Source organism: Hyperolius riggenbachi, chromosome 1, assembly GCF_040937935.1.
Source record: "Hyperolius riggenbachi isolate aHypRig1 chromosome 1, aHypRig1.pri, whole genome shotgun sequence".
Classification (NCBI taxonomy): Eukaryota; Metazoa; Chordata; class Amphibia; order Anura; family Hyperoliidae; genus Hyperolius; species Hyperolius riggenbachi.
Window position 1 is genome coordinate 113,271,012 of NC_090646.1, and position 17,948 is coordinate 113,288,959.

Here is a 17,948-nt window from a genome sequence, read left to right on the forward strand (position 1 = left end):
ATTGTGGCTGTTGCGGGCGGCCTATCCCCCTCCTCCCCCTCCCTCCCGATGTCCCCCCTCCCGATCTCCTCCCCCCCCCCCTCTCTAAGCCCATTGAGTAAATAGATTTACTCACCGAGGGCTTTCTCCAGCGACGGCAGCAGCACTTCCTCCTCCATCTCCGAAGTCCCGGTCTCTGTACAGTTACATTACGAGGCTTGGCGACGATCCCCTCGCCCGCAAAAGCCACAATAGAAGGGGGATCCCCCCGCCCGCACAGAGGGGGATCCCCTGCCCGCAACAGCCACCATATAAAGGGGTTCCCCCTGCCCGCACAGAGGGGAATCCCCCGCCAGCACAGCCTCCACATACAAGGGGGATCCCCCGCACATTCTCTGCCCCGCTGGCTGCCCAGGGATTCCCTAGGGTGGCTGGATGCTTGTTCTGCACGCTGTGGGTAGCACAGATCGCTACCCACAGCGTGCAGTCAGGCATCCAGCCATCCTGGGGAATCCCTCTGATAAGAAAAAAATGCAGCCGGTGGGGCAGAGAAACAGGAAATCTCCCTGTCGGCATGGACGAGCTCAGCTCGTCATTAAAGAGACTCTGTAACAACAAAAAGATCCCCTGGGGGGTACTCACCTCGGGTGGGGGAAGCCTCAGGATCCTAATGAGGCTTCCCACGCCGTCCTCTGTCCCACGGAGGTCTCGCTGCAGCCCTCCGAACAGCCGGCGACTGTGCCGACTGTTCAATTCAATATTTACCTTTGCAGGCTCCAGCGGGGGCGCTGTGGCTGCTTTCGCTCCGAAGGAGGCGGAAATACACGATCTCAGTCGGGTCCGCTCTACTGCGCAGGCGCCGGAGACTTGCGCCTGCGCAGTAGAGCGGACCCGACGGCGATCGGGTATTTCCGCCTCCTTCGGAGCGAAAGCAGCCAGAGCGCCTGCGCAGGAGCCTGCAAAGGTAAATATTACGTCACCGCTGTACGGAGGGCTACAGCGAGACCCCCGAGGGACGCAGGACGGCGTGGGAAGCCTCATTAGGATCCTGAGGCTTCCCCCACCCGAGGTGAGTACCCCCCAGGGGCCGTTTTTTCGTTACAGTTCCTCTTTAACGTTTTTTGCAAGTTTTTGCTGGACGAACTCAGCTCGTCCATACCGCCAGGGAGGCTACAAGAATCTTTTTTTGGATAAATAAAAGAAAGTCGATTATCCTGTTTTTTCGATAAAAATCTGATCGGACATGTTGGAAAAATCTTTATATAATCGATCTAACAGAATAATCAAAATTATCTAATCGAAAAAATTGTACCATTTATGGGCACCATAAGGGAAGGAACTAATTTGGGAGCACATTTTTAATTTAATAATAAATCAAACAAACACATAACATTTATATCTCGCTTTTCTCCTGGCGGACTCAAAGCGCCAGAGCTGCAGCCACTAGGACGTGCTCTATAGGCAGTAGCAGTATTAGGGAGTCTTGCCCAAGGTCTCCTTCTGAATAGGTGCTGGCTTACTGAACAGGCAGAGCCAAGATTCAAACCCAGGTCTCCTGTGTCAGAGGCAGAGCCCTTAACCATTACACCTTCCAGCCACTATAAATGGCACTATATCCATCAGGGCCAGGAGCTTTGGCATTTTTAAGCATCTGTATAAATCTCTTCCTCATTTATCGAGGCGCTAAGTTCCGTTGAAGTTTTCAGGGTAAGAGTGGAGGTAACATTCTGAGTAAGGGCTGGTTCACACAGATGCTTGGCAGCGTTTACCAGCAAGCGTTCGGGACTCGTCGGCTAAACGCTCCCATGCAAGTGAATGGGAGCGTTTAGCATCGTGCGGTTACCGGCCATTGCACGAACACGGCGTTCCGGTCACGATTTAATGCGTTGTTTTAGCCGGCCCTAGAAGCCACATGAGCTTTTGGGGTCGCTTAGCCACCGTGTCTTCATGTCCCCTTGCGGGGATGACAAACGGAAAGCCGACGATCGCTGTACCGCCGCCCCCGAATGAGACGTCACAGGAAGACGCGTTCGCCGCCAAGCGTCCATGTGAACCAGCCCTAAGAAAAGTTGCTAAAGCATCATTAGGAGTGGGATAACGCCAGTCAATCTAGAGCAGGCATGGGCACACTTGACCCTCAAGCTGTTAAGGAACAAGTCCCACAATGCATTTGCCTTTGAGTCATGACTGTGGCTGTAAGACTCCTGCAATGCATTGTGGGATTTGTAGGACTTAACAGCTGGAGGGCCAAGTTTGACCATGCCTGATCTAGAGTGAAGGCAGCCTCTGCCTGGACATTCACGGAACACTAAATGGCCATACGCTGACAATCTAGTGGTCTAACTATAGATAAAATAAAAACTACTACAAAAGCGTTGCCACAAAACATCCAGCTAAGCCCACGCGTAACTCCAGCGGATAGATAGAACTATACCCTCCATGACGTCACACACCTCCACATATTACTCAACGAGTCCTACGCCCACTTCCTCCCATCCCAGCACCGCCTACCGCCCCCACCACCACTCTCACCATATGTCAAGGCTTTCTCGGGTCTCCGCCCACCACAAACCTGTGCCCTTACCTAGCTCCGCCCACTGCCCGCTGATCCGCCTGGGCCCCGCCCCGACCATTCGCACAGACGGCAGCTGGCTCCGCCCTGACCTCGCCTTCTTGCTGCAGTGGGGCCATCCTGCTGCTGACGTGGGTCGCGTGTGCGCATGCACGGGAGGGAAGCCGGCTGTGCGCGCGGCGGCGGCCGGTGTGTGGGAGCGCGCGCTGTGTGAGAGCGGCAGGAGGACCCCCCCTCCCCCTCCGGAGTCCCGAGATGTGATGAGCCGAGCGGCGGCCACACGGACAGACATGGGCGGCTGGGATGCGGTGGGCAGGCTGCAGTGGTTGGCCGGACTCGGTGTGCTGCTGGCGCTGCTGCTCGCTGTCCCGGCCTCGGCGTGTACGGTGTGCCAGGCGGAGGCGCCCCGGAGCAGGCGGAGTCCCCCGGATCTGCTGGCAGGTAGGTGCCACTTGTGTCTCCTCAGTGCTGCCCTGGCCGCGGTGACACCCAGCGCCCGTCACTGGCCGGATCGGGTGACAACTGGCGGAGCGCCTGGCCATACATGTGCTGACAGGTGTGCAGAGGAGCGCTGACCCCCAGCGGCAGCCACATGTCCCACCTGAGTGCTGAGATCTCCTCTAACCAACCTCATCCTCATCTGCCTGGTGCTGAGCAATAAACTACCCAAACCTCATCCTTACCTGCCTGGTGCTGAGATCTCAGGCTGTAACCAACCTCATCCCCTTACCTGCCCGGTGCTGAGCCCTAAACTAACCCAAACCTCATCCTTACCTGCCTGGTGCTGAGATCTCTTCTACCCAACCTCATCCTTACCTGCCTGGTGCTGAGATCTCTTCTACCCAACCTCATCCTTACCTGCCTGGTGCTGAGATCTCCTGTAACCAACCTCATCCCCTTACCTGCCCGGTGCTGAGCCCTAAACTAACCCAAACCTCATCCTTACCTGCCTGGTGCTGAGCCCTAAACTACTTAAACCTCATCCTTACCTGCCTGGTGCTGAGCCCTGAACCTCATCCTTACCTGCCTGGTGCTGAGCCCTGAACTTCATCCTTACCTGCCCGGTGCTGAGCCCTAAACTAACCCAAACCTCATCCTTACCTGCCTGGTGCTGAGCCCTAAACTACTTAAACCTCATCCTTACCTGCCTGGTGCTGAGCCCTGAACCTCATCCTTACCTGCCTGGTGCTGAGCCCTGAACCTCATCCTTACCTGCCTGGTGCTGAGCCCTGAACTTCATCCTTACCTGCCCGGTGCTGAGCCCTAAACTAACCCAAACCTCATCCTTACCTGCCTGCTGCTGAGATCTCTTCTACCCAACCTCATCCTTACCTGCCTGCTGCTGAGATCTCTTCTACCCAACCTCATCCTTACCTGCCTGCTGCTGAGATCTCTTCTACCCAACCTCATCCTTACCTGCCTGCTGCTGAGATCTCTTCTACCCAACCTCATCCTTACCTGCCTGCTGCTGAGATCTCTTCTACCCAATCTCATCCTTACCTGCCTGCTGCTGAGATCTCTTCTACCCAACCTCATCCTTACCTGCCTGCTGCTGAGATCTCTTCTACCCAACCTCATCCTTACCTGCCTGCTGCTGAGATCTCCTCTACCCAACCTCATCCTTACCTGCCTGGTGCTGAGATCTCCTCTACCCAACCTCATCCTTACCTGCCTGGTGCTGAGATCTCCTCTACCCAACCTCATCCTTACCTGCCTGCTGCTGAGATCTCCTCTACCCAACCTCATCCTTACCTGCCTGCTGCTGAGATCTCTTCTACCCAACCTCATCCTTACCTGCCTGCTGCTGAGATCTCTTCTACCCAACCTCATCCTTACCTGCCTGCTGCTGAGATCTCTTCTACCCAACCTCATCCTTACCTGCCTGCTGCTGAGATCTCTTCTACCCAACCTCATCCTTACCTGCCTGCTGCTGAGATCTCTTCTACCCAACCTCATCCTTACCTGCCTGCTGCTGAGATCTCTTCTACCCAACCTCATCCTTACCTGCCTGCTGCTGAGATCTCTTCTACCCAACCTCATCCTTACCTGCCTGCTGCTGAGATCTCTTCTACCCAACCTCATCCTTACCTGCCTGCTGCTGAGATCTCTTCTACCCAACCTCATCCTTACCTGCCTGCTGCTGAGATCTCTTCTACCCAACCTCATCCTTACCTGCCTGCTGCTGAGATCTCTTCTACCCAACCTCATCCTTACCTGCCTGCTGCTGAGATCTCTTCTACCCAACCTCATCCTTACCTGCCTGCTGCTGAGATCTCTTCTACCCAACCTCATCCTTACCTGCCTGCTGCTGAGATCTCTTCTACCCAACCTCATCCTTACCTGCCTGCTGCTGAGATCTCTTCTACCCAACCTCATCCTTACCTGCCTGCTGCTGAGATCTCTTCTACCCAACCTCATCCTTACCTGCCTGCTGCTGAGATCTCTTCTACCCAACCTCATCCTTACCTGCCTGCTGCTGAGATCTCTTCTACCCAACCTCATCCTTACCTGCCTGCTGCTGAGATCTCTTCTACCCAACCTCATCCTTACCTGCCTGCTGCTGAGATCTCTTCTACCCAACCTCATCCTTACCTGCCTGCTGCTGAGATCTCTTCTACCCAACCTCATCCTTACCTGCCTGCTGCTGAGATCTCTTCTACCCAACCTCATCCTTACCTGCCTGCTGCTGAGATCTCTTCTACCCAACCTTATCCTTACCTGCCTGCTGCTGAGATCTCTTCTACCCAACCTCATCCTTATCTCCCTGCTGCTGAGATCTCTTCTACCCAACCTCATCCTTACCTGCCTGCTGCTGAGATCTCCTCTACCCAACCTCATCCTTACCTGCCTGGTGCTGAGATCTCTTCTACCCAACCTCATCCTTACCTGCCTGGTGCTGAGATCTCCTCTACCCAACCTCATCCTTACCTGCCTGGTGCTGAGATCTCCTCTACCCAACCTCATCCTTACCTGCCTGGTGCTGAGATCTCCTCTACCCAACCTCATCCTTACCTGCCTGGTGCTGAGATCTCCTCTACCCAACCTCATCCTTACCTGCCTGGTGCTGAACCATTAACTACCAAAGACCTCATCCTTACATGGCTGGTGCTTAACCCTAAACTAACCCAAACCTCATCCTCGCCTGTCTGGTGCTGAGCCATAAACTAACTCAAACCTCCACCTTACCTGCCTGGTGCTGAGCCATAAACTAACCCAAACCTCATCCCCTTGCCTGCCTGGTGCTAAAACATAAACCTCACCTGCCTGGTGCTGAACCCTAAACTAACCCAAACCTCATCCTCGCCTGCCTGGTGCTGAGCCATAAACTAACCCAAACCTCTTCCTTACCTGTCTTGTACTGAGCCATAAACTAACCCAAACCTCATCCTCACCTGCCTGATGCTTAGATCTCCTCTAACCAACCTCACCTTACATGCCTGGTGCTGAACCATAAACTAACCCAAACCTCATCCTTACTGGCCTGGTGCTGAACCATAAACTAACCCAAACCTCATCCTTACTGGCCTGGTGCTGCACCCTAAACTAACACAAACCTCACCCTTCCCCGTCTGGTGCTGAGTCATAAACTAACCCAAACCTCATCCTCCCCTGCCTGGTGCTGACCCTAAACTAACCCAAACCTCATCCTTGCCTGCCTGGTGCTGAACCATGAACTAAAGCAAACCTCATCCTTACCTGCCTGGTGCTGAACCATAAAATAACCCAAACCTCATCCTTACCTGCCTGGTGCTGAACCATAAAATAACCCAAACCTCATCCTTACCTGCCTGGTACTGAACCATAAAATAACCCAAACTTCCTCCTTACCTGCCTAGTACTGAACCATAAAATAACCCAAACCTTTTCCTTACCTGCCTGGTGCTGAACTATAAACCTCATCCTTACCTGCCTGGTGCTGAGACATAAACTAACCCAACCCCATCTTTACCTGCCTGGTGCTGAACCATAAACTAACCCAAGCCTCATCATTACCTGCCTGGTGCTGAGACATAAACTAACCCAACCCCATCTTTACCTGCCTAGTGCTGAACCCTAAACAACCCAAACCTCATCCTTACCTGCTTGGTGCTAAAGCACAAACTAACCCAACATCATCCTTGCTAGTTCTGTACCATAAACTAACCTAAACCTCATCCTTAACTGCCTAGTGCTGAACTATAAACTAAATCAAATCTCACTCTTACCTGCCTAGTGCTGAACCATGAACTAACCCAAACCTCATCCTTACCTTCCTAGTGCTGAACCATAAACACAAACTTCCCTGTGCCTAACCTAAACCCCAATCTTTGTGCCCATTGCCTAACCTCATCTTTATCCTTTTTGCCTGCCTGGTGCCTAACCTTATCTCCATCCTTTGTGCTTGCCTGATACCCACCCCTATCCCCATCATTTCTGCCTGGGCCTTGGTCTACTTTAGGGGACCCAGCAGGATACCTCAAAGGGAAATTGTGCTAATGTGGTTGGTCATATGGCACTCTCAAACTTCTAGGATTCAGATAGGTTGTAGTACATTACGCCCACACTCTTCGGCCAACCACAAAGATTATACTGTAGAGGGTGCTGTGATCGCAGAATTGTTCCCTATGATGTTTCCTGCTGGGTCCCCTAAAGTAGACTAGTGTATCTGTTTGCCTCATGCCTAACCATAACCCCATCCTTGATGCCTTTCCTTCTCTCCATTCTTTCTGACTGCCTGGTGCCTTTCCTTATCTCCATCCTTTCTGACTGCCTGGTGCCTATCCTTCTCCATATTTTCTGACTGCCTGGTGCCTATCCTTCTCCATATTTTCTGACTGCCTGGTGCCTATCCTTATCTCCATCCTTTCTGACTGCCTGGTGCCTTTCCTTATCTCCATCCTTTCTGACTGCCTGGTGCCTTTCCTTATCTCCATCCTTTCTGACTGCCTGGTGCCTTTCCTTATCTCCATCCTTTCTGACTGCCTGGTGCCTTTCCTTATCTCCATCCTTTCTGACTGCCTGTTGCCTTTCCTTATCTCCATCCTTTCTGACTGCCTGGTGCCTATCCTTATCTCCATCCTTTCTGACTGCCTGGTGCCTATCCTTATCTCCATCCTTTCTGACTGCCTGGTGCCTATCCTTATCTCCATCCTTTCTGACTGCCTGGTGCCTATCCTTATCTCCATCCTTTCTGACTGCCTGGTGCCTATCCTTGTCTCCATATTTTCTGACTGCCTGGTGCCTTTCCTTATCTCCATCCTTTCTGACTGCCTGGTGCCTTTCCTTATCTCCATCCTTTCTGACTGCCTGGTGCCTATCCTTGTCTCCATATTTTCTGACTGCCTGGTGCCTTTCCTTATCTCCATCCTTTCTGACTGCCTGGTGCCTATCCTTACCCAGATACTTTCCACTTGTATGGTGCTTAACATTAGCCTAATTGTTGTTGCTAACTTGATGCATAACTTTTTAGAGTACACCTGAACTGATAAGAATATAGAGGCTGACATATTTATTTCCTTCTAAACAGTACAGATTGTATGGTTGTCCTGCTGATCCTGTTTCTAATACTTTTAAGCCGGGTCTACACGACACGATGTGTCTTTTCAATCGAGCCGCTGATGCGGCTCTTTTGATAAGATCCGACAGGTCCGATCTCGCCGCGGCCGATTCCTCGCGAGCGAACAACAGCGGGGAATCGAGCGGAAGATAAGCGGGGACGAGGGGGGATCGAATCCAATGGACGAGCGGGTACGCGGCAGAGTCGATCCGGCGGCTAATCGAGCCGCCGGATCGCTCCGTGCAGACCTGGCTTTAGACATAGACTCTGAACAAGCATGCAGATGAGGTTTTTCTGACCGGATTAGCCACATGCTTGCTTCAGGTGTGTGATTCAGACATCACCGCAACCAATGAGGATAGCATGACTACCTGATATTGTTTAAAAGGAAATAAATATGGCAGCCACCATATCCCTCTCAGTTCAGCTGTACTTTAACCTCATTCTTCCTGCCTACTCCACAGGGCCCCATCCTGCTTGCTTGCCCTATATGTAAGTAATCTTATTCTCTCTGCTGTCTTATACCTAACCTTAACCTATCTTTTCTATTGCATAACTTGATTAACTTGAATACCTTCTAGCCTAATACGAAATCTTAACCATAATCTATCCTACCCAACTGTAACTGTGCAACCCCAGTCTCCGAGGGCCATATCCATACTAGTGTTTAGGATAGAATGAGAAATGTATTGTACTTGATGAATCAAACTTTTCCTGATTGTCATCAATTAATTTGAGGTGAGCCAAAACTGTGTGAGGACCTCGGCCCTTGTGGACTGCAGTTGAGACAGCACTAGTTTATGCAGATTGTGGTCATGGTCAAACTGTAATTTGAATATTGCCTAAACATTTAATTCATCACTTATAAGCAGAACTGTATGCTTACAGTACTATTTATCAAGGGCGGCAGGTAGCCAAAGCATCATAAAAGGTACAGCTAGCATACTTTCGATTCATTTTCTTATGCTCACAACACGATTGGCTTCTAAATTGATTTGTCTGGCCCTGCTTTATAGCAAAGGTGATATTGTCTTTCATGTCTCCATGCTGCACATAAACTGGAAAGGAAGTTAGTGTTTCGCTGTATAGTGCCTTTTCAGCAGTCCAGGACTGCTTTGTCAAGACAGGTGCAGGGGAACAGTTTTCTTTACATGTGTCTTGATTAGTCAGTTCTACTGAAGTCTGTTATGCAGTCACCAGCATTTGTTCTGAAGGTTGAGTGAGTTCAGGCCCCCGTGCCTTCTAGTCACTGAGCTCTCTGATGGGCCCAGTTCAGAAACTGAGAGGAAGGTGCAGTGAGGCCACTCTCGCACTGAATCATTTTCATATTCAAATTCTGCACTTTTGACCTTTTTTCCATGAAGTTGAGCAAAACATTGTCGGCTATTCAAATTGCTGTTCACCAGGAAATTAATATTTGCAAAGATTAATCAAGATTAGGAACTGCAAGTTAGCTAACAGTCAGCTGATAAGTTTATAGAAATGTCAGTTAATGAAATGGCAGTTTGTGATTCTTTTTAGCCTCTGCGCATTTCCTTTCCCTGGTGAAGAAAATTTTCTTGAAGTGCCACTTATCTGTACTTCTGGAGCACTCTTTACAGTTAAAGCCTGAGTCCAATGAAACTACGGTATAAAGGGTTGATTCAAACACCGTTTCTGATTAGTGGGGACATGCTGTACCTGCTCCAGTGGACTGTTGGAATGTCCCCATGCAAAGCGGGTGTTTGCCATCTGTTTCAATGGCAACGTATGCTGTCCATGCAAATCGTGCAGGCCAGGATTGGCTGATTGGTGATGTAAGGGACAAACTTGGATTTGGTTAAACAGGCCCATAGGGAAGTATGGGTCAGCAGTCCAGCAGCAAACCAAGTTTAAACTAACTGTAAAGTATATGCCGCATGCTCCTTCTTCAAGGCTACAGGTAATAGTATAATGTTACACATATCCCTAGACACCTTTTATAGTTCTGTGCTCAGTGATGGTCAGTTGACCCCTACTAACCTTTGTGAGTTTCATACACCTGTGCTACACTGCCTTCATCACAGAGGCGCTATTCGTGACCTTGAGACTGTACTGTGTACTCCTATCTGTTTATTGCCTGAGGAAGCGGGAATATACCCGTGAAACGCATTGCGGTTCTGTTCATGGAGTATGTGAATAAATTGTCTATCTTAAGCGACAGCATCGAGTCTATTTCTGAGTGGCCGGTCCACCGCCGCCACCCGAATATTTTAAACATTTTAGCATATTTTATCCTTTTGGCGCCTCTGTACATCTACTTGTCAAGATATCCACCCTTGGTGTTTGGAAGGGTGACAAACCCTCCTTTCCTTCTTCAGAGAGCGACATCTTAATCCTGAGTGGGGACAGGTCTAATCTCCCCACCTGCCTATATAGTGGTTGCCTAAACGGTAACCCATGTTTGTAAGTATAATACTTACTCCACACTAATTCTCCCTGATCCAATACATACTACACTATATTGGGCTCTCGGTTTCTCTGTTTTATTTTGCCTTCTAGAATGGGATGTGTGAACAAGATCCCCCTCACCACTCTTCCAACTGGAAAGATGCGAATGATACCATAGCTGGCCTTCTACTAAACTCACCCACAGGGCTCTATTGAGTAGTTAGTGTGTCAGTGTAGGGGCAACGTATGGATGGAGTGCCTGAGTCTGCCGCAGTCAGTCGTTCTATGATCTTAGAACTATAGAGAGCAGCAGTACTAATGTGATCAATGCTGTTTCCACATAAATGTGTTTAAAGGGAACCCAAGTAGAAAGCTTGCTTGTAAGCAATGCCAGTTGCCTAGCAGCCCTGTTGATCTTCTGGCATATGTAGTGTCCGAGTCAAAACCTTGGAACAAGCAAATTTTCTAATCCAGTAAAACGAGTACCTGATCTGCTGCATGCTTGTTCAGCCTCTATGGCTAAAAGTATTAGAGACACAGGAGCAGGACGACTAGTATTGTTTAAAAGGAAATAAATATGGCAGCCTCCATATCCGTCTCACCTCTGGTTCCCTTTAAGGGATGTGCTTTTTCATTACATCATACTATTGCCTAAAGCTTAGGGGGAGGAGGGCAAAGGCCTATTGAAAAGTTTCAGTGAACAGGGGCTTCAATGTATTGTATTTTCTGCCCCCCCAGCAGGTCACTTCATAATGCTGTATACAGTATTGCACTACTAGAAGTGTACTTTGGAGGTGTTGAGCCAGTATATTGTTAGACTGAGATAAGTAGCCAAGGTGTACTTTAGTTTTTTGGAAATAAGTTTTTGTAGTTCGGGATATTTTTGTCAGTTTGATTACATCCTATTGCTTGATCCCTGCAGTTAATTAGACGCACGGTATACCACGGAGAGAGGATCATTTGTAGAAAGATTTGCAGACACATAATGACTGTCATTTGTTGGGAAAAAACGCAGCTGCCTAATGACTCTTTGTACACCCGAAACACATAATCTCCACGTAAACTTACAGCAATGGTTAAATGTCTGCTATTGAGCTGATACTAAAGGTGGCCATACATCAGACGACTTGGCGGCCGATCGACCATCCGATTCGATCGGATGAAAATCGGGCTGAAATTGGTTGCATTAATCGATCGGTCGTACATAGTGCTTGATGTCGTCGCCCCACGTGGTTGCCGGTGTACACTAAGACACAAATGTGACGTCACACACGCACCCATATGTACACTGGCAACCACGTGGGGTGCGTGTATGGGTGAAGGACCCAGCCTGGAGGCAGCAGCAGACGTGGACAGGTAATATATAGTGTGCTAGGCACCGGGGGGGCTACATTGACCATTGGAGGGGACAGCGTTGAGCCCGAGAGGCAGCGGATGTGGTGTCACCAGGCCGATAGTGGATCAATTTCAGCATACAATGAATCCAGTCTATAGTGTATGGGCAGGCAACAGATGTCTCTCCAATAAGATTCGATCTGAGCGAGATTTGTCCCTTGGTCGATCTGCCCATATATTGTCTGATGTATAGGCACCTTAAGGGCCCATTCACACTTAGTCACAAAACTCTAGCTATTAGCGCTGGAGTTTTTCCTGCGAGTTTTTTTACGGGATAATCATGTATTTTTCACTGTACACTTTTCCGATTCTTGTGATCGCGATTAGCGCTTGTTTTAGCATTGCGGTCGCTCTAAAAATGCTGCGTGTTTGTGTTTAGCGCTAATTGCAGATTGCTGGTGATCATCCAATGTGAATGGGCCCTAAAAGGTCTGGTTGTTTGACCCTTGTATAGAGCATGCATGTATTCCCGATGTCTTGGACATGTTTGGGTCATGACAATGGATACAAGGCAATCGTGAGAAATATAAATGAAGCCGGTATCCTAATATGTAACAGTTTGTGTGTTTAAATCTGATCATTTGTCATAGTTTTCCCACCTCTGTGGTTGGATCATTGGCTGTACTAAAGGATAGCCGATGCAGTGCTTATTCACTCCCGATTAGCTTGTTGATTTTGAGTGTTTTTAATTTGTGAAAGTGCTCTTTGCTCCAAGTGTTGCCACCCTTGACTTTTCACTTGCATAGTCTGGCTGTGCAGTATGTAGCACATAAGGAATGCTCTTGCTTTCTATGCTTGAATCAGCTGCTAGCCTACATCAGTAATGGAATCTCCTCTACATATCGTATTTTAATGCCCTCCTCCTTTTCATAAAGGCTGAAGTGGTATGTTATTTTATGATATCCTGCTCACACGGAAACAGATATTGGGCTCAATAGGCCTTTGCTTCTATTCTCATAGGCCTTCTGGTTGATAAATTTGACAGGTCAATATTTGCTCACACAACCTCCCGGAATGATGCAATTTATTCGAGGAAAGCTAGAGAAAATGCCTTAAACCACCCCCCCCCCTCCCCCGGTCCCTTTTTATTCTGCGAGCGGTGATGATTAAACAATGCAGTGCATTTATGTTGCATTATGGAAGAAGCCAATCTGTAGGGGAATACCTCTCCCACTTAGACTGCAAAGAGAAAATAAGCAGCATTGCGGTATTGAGCAAGCCAGGGCAGAAGTACTGCACATGCTGAATAGGAGAGTGTGTACATAGCAGGATTTATTGCATTCTCCTGCTTTTCACAGATGTGGCTACCTGTGATAGGAGGATGCCTGTGCAGAGAGGCTTGGCTGCGCCGTGTCTGCGGGAATAGCAGAGCGGTTGCTTGGTATTCTCCCGGCTTGCTCTGTGAGCAGGATTCCTTCTTGTAAGGCAACCCCTTTGTCATCTGTGTAATTCTTGCTTGTAATTGTCAGCATCCTCCTAGCGGAATGAGGAAGCAGCAGGCGGAGGGACCTAAGGAAATGATTAGGTTTCACAGGGAAAGTGCTGAGCGCATACATTTAACTCTGTGGGTGCTGACAGTGTTCGCCTGAATTATTTTTTGTTTATTTGAATTGAATAGTCTTTATCCTGACGGCTGGCTCTGCCATGTGTGGCTCGCTATAGTCGGGATCTACCGCTGGCAAGCTGTGACTTTGATAGTGGCGAACATATATTGGATCGTATAACTGAAAGGGTTGTTTTTTTCCGTATCAGAGATTTTTTAGTGTTTTTAAGAGCATGGTGGTTTATGGGAAAGCTAGTTTTGTTTCCTATCGCTAATAATGATTAGCCTGCATCTCAGCACTGATAGGTGAAGTCTGAGTCATATGGCACATCACACCATTCTCTTGTTCTGGTTACATAATGCAGGCATGTATCTACAGCATCATTCACACCAGTCATGCTTGGGAAATTCCAACAGCTAGATAACCATTCCAGAGCTGCCTAAAGGTGAAAAAATGATCTGATTTTATTAAGGCAATTCGATAAACGATTGGATCGGAATCGGAAGCTTTTTTTCCATTTGATTGAAAAATCAGATCGGATTTCCCGCTTTCTTCGATTTTTATCAATCCGGAATGCCAGATATTTTTATTCAATCTTTCTAAAGATTGTATGGTGTGTGTTTGTCAATTTATTAATATACACACCCTAGCAATTTTCTCAGTTTCCAATCATTTTTATCATAATTGGGGAAAAATTGAACACAGGTGTGTGGTACATTGGTCATATTTTTGAAATGTTACAATCAGTCAGAAAATTTGAGTGCAATTCTTAAATTGAACAGATTTTTAAAAAGTTGTATGGTGTGTGGCCACCTTAAGGGTTCCCCAGCCCAGGCAGTTTGCTAGATTAGGTTGGCAAGCTTGTAAATTCTATATTCCTTTGTCCTCTTGTATAATACGCTTGAAATGTTAGATAAGGTAAAGTGCACTGAATGCATTGTCCCAATCTACCCATAACATGATGTATAAGCCCAAATGCTTACCTGAATTTAATGAGTGTGTGTGTGTGTGTGTGTGTGTGTGTGTGTGTGTGTGTGTGTGTGTGTGTGTGTGTGTGTGTGTGTGTGTGTGTGTGTGTGTGTGTGTGTGTGTGTGTGTGTGTGTGTGTGTGTGTGTGTGTGTGTGTGTGTGTGTGTGTGTGTGTGTGTGTGTAGGTGTAGAGCTGAAATGACCGGATTCCCTGTAAAGTTTGGTTGCATGGGAAGGGTTGACATTCAGGGCTGACAGACTTGTAGTGGCATGGTCGTTTTTTGTTTGAGGCTTGTAGGTATCAGCCCTGCCCACCTGTACATCACCCCTTGCTATGTGTTTGTAAGCTTAAAGGGAACCTGAAAAGAAAGGCATGTGGTACAGGGCTGTGGAGTCGGAGCAATTTTAAGTTCCTGGATTCGGAGTTGGGAAAAACAATGCTCTGATTCCTAATGAATTTAAACTGTAATTAAAGTAGAAAATATGATAATGTTCTATTTCTCAGATAATCACATACACACACACACACACACACACACACACACACACACACACACACACACACACACACCCACACCACCTGCGCTTGGTCGTCGAAAATGAAATAAACCAATCAAAATTAGTTACTTGTGCTGCTTCAGTTAGCAGTCCCTGTATTTTTAAAGCCAGATATACAAATCTGACTATACATGTACATACAGTGGTTTGGAAAAGTATTTGGCCCCCTTGAAGTTTACCACATTTTGTCATATTACTGCCACAATTATGAATCACTTTTATTGGAATTACACGTGAAAGACCAATAGAAAGTGGTGTACACGTGAGAAGTGGAACGAAAATCTTACATGATTCCAAACATAAAAAAAACCCTGCAAAGTGGGGTGTGTGTAATTATTCAGCCCCCTGAGTCAATACTTTGTACAACCACCTTTTGCTGCAATTACAGCTGCCAGTCTTTTAGGGCCCATTTCCACTATCGCGAATTCGCATGCATTTTTCGCATGCAAATTTGCATAGCAATAGAAGTGAATGGGACTGTTTCCACTTGTCAGGATTCCTTTGCGTTTTTCTGTGCAGAAAAAATTCGCATGGCAGAGCCATCAGAATTCGCATACCGCTATGTGAATCGCATACAATGTATTTAATAGGAAATTCGCATGAGGTTTGGGCATGCGAATTTTCATGCGAATTCGCATAGAACCAATGGAAAAGCACACCAGCACTGCCATGGTTCAATTCGCATACAACGTCATCCACGCGAATTCACATGAAAATTCGCATAGACCCGCATGCGAAATTCGCATCCGCATGCAAATTTTTACCGCGCCGATTTGCACCGCACAAGTGGAAATGCAGCCTCAGGGTATGTCTCTATCAGCTTTGCACATCTAGAGACTGAAATCCTTGCCCATTCTTCTTTGCAAACAGCTCCAGCTCAGTCAGATTAGATGGACAGCGTTTGTGAACAGCAGTTTTCAGATCTTGCCACAGATTCTCGATTGGATTTAGATCTGGACTTTGAAACGGCCATTCTAACACATGGATATATTTTGTTTTAAACCATTCCATTGTTGCCCTGGCTTTATGTTTAGGGTCGTTGTCCTGCTGGAAGGTGAACTTCCACCCCAGTCTCAAGTCTTTTGCTGTCTCCAAGAGGTTTTCTTCCAAGTTTGCCCTGTATTTGGCTCCATCCATCTTCCCATCAACTCTGACAAGCTTCCCTGTCCCTGCTGAAGAGAAGCACCCCCAGAGCATGATGCTGCCACCACCATATTTGGTTAGTTTTCCGTCACACATAGCGTTTTTGCATTTTGGACAAAAAGTTCCATTTTGGTCTCCTCTGACCAGAGCACCTTCTTCCACATGTTTGCTCTGTCCCCCACATGGCTTGTGGCAAACTGCAAACGGGACTTCTTATGCTTTTCTGTTAACAATGGCTTTCTTCTTGCCACTCTTCCATAAAGGCAAACTTTGTGCAGTGCATTGACCAATAGTTGTCCTATGGACAGATTCCCCCACCTGAGCTGTAGATCTCTGCAACTCATCCAAAGTCACCATGGGCCTCTTGACTGCATTTCTGATCAGCGCTCTCCTTGTTCGGCCTGTGAGTTTAGGTGGACGGCCTTGCCTTGGTAGGTTTATAGTTGTGCCATACTCCTTCCATTTCTGAATGATCGCTTAAACAGTGCTCCGTGGGATGTTCAAGGCTTTGGAAATATTTTTGTAGCCTAAGCCTGCTTTAAATTTCTCAATAACTTTATCCCTGTCTGGTGTGGTTTTTGGACTTCATGGTGGTGTTGCTCCCTATATTCTCTAATGGCCCATACTCACGGGCAGCAAAAGTGGCCTGTCGCCAGCACACGTGATCGTGGCCGCAATAGCAGCATAGGGGGCGATATACAGGCTGGGAACGCGAACAATCACTCGCGTTCCCATGCCTGTCGGCCGGTGACGGCCAAACCGGAAGTGCTCGCCAGCGGGTCCTGGGACATCGGAGCGGAGCTGCGAGGGCACCGATCGTCTGCAGGGGGCTGAGGGAAGCCCCAGGTGAGTTAATCTCGTTTTTTTTTTTTACTGACTTTAGGTTCACTTTAAGCTTCATGGTTTCTGTTCATTGATTTTAGTCACAGGCCTTCTTTAAAGAGAACCTGAACTGAAAATTAAAAGTCAAAATAGCCATACACAGGTCATACTTACCTCCAGTGTAGTCTACTCCTTCCAATCTTTCTCCTTTCCTGCGTCCCATTTGTCCACTGTGATCAATGGAATTCTCCATCCTCCATTTTGAAAATAGCCATTACCCTATACCAGCTTCCTGGTCAGCACACTGTTAAACTAATATTGCCCACTTGAGCCATAGGGAAACATGGACATTACCTTGCACATTCAGTTGTAACTGACAGCAGTATATATCTATCTATCTATCTATCTATCTATCTATCTCTGACAGCAACTGGTATATTTCAGTTCTGGCAAAATCTTGTCAGAACTGGGAGGGATCACTGTAAGAAGAAAGTGGTGAGCTTCTGAGAGGAACTGATAGTGAGGTAAGAATGTAATATTCATTTGCATTCATTTGCATCATGTGTTTAGTTCAAATAATTTTATTCAGTTCAGGTTCCCTTTAATCTATTGCTACATCTTAGGCCACATACACACATCAGACCATAGTCTTTTGAAAATGAAAGATCACAGACTAATCTTACCACCCTTCATGTAGTATGAGAGCCATACTCTACACAGTCTATTCTATGGAGCTGAACTCCCCATCAGAAAAAAAAATCTTTGCAAGATGCTGCACACACGGATCTGTACAGACACAAAAGATCAGTATCTGCAAAAGATCTGTTCCTATCAAGAATCCATTCCTGCAAATTGCAATGATAGTCTATGAGATCTGCAGATCATCATACACACATGATTTAACTGACATTCATCTGCAGATCAGATCCACCAGGATGGATTTTCAGATCTGCGGATGATTGCTTGATCTGCAGATGAATGTCAGTTAAATCATGTGTGTATGATGATCTGCAGATCTCAT

General features: G+C 47.6%; 1 protein-coding gene across 1 annotated transcript in view; it reads left to right on the forward strand.

The window, feature by feature from the left end:
* The first annotated feature begins 2,679 nt into the window (after window positions 1-2,679).
* STIM2 (stromal interaction molecule 2) overlaps window positions 2,680-17,948 on the forward strand; it is a 170,468-nt gene continuing 155,199 nt past the window's right edge. Inside the window, exon 1 of the mRNA XM_068278374.1 lies at window positions 2,680-2,992. Coding sequence (XP_068134475.1) covers window positions 2,812-2,992 — 181 coding nt within the window. The 5' untranslated portion in view covers window positions 2,680-2,811. The remainder of the gene's footprint in view (window positions 2,993-17,948) is intronic.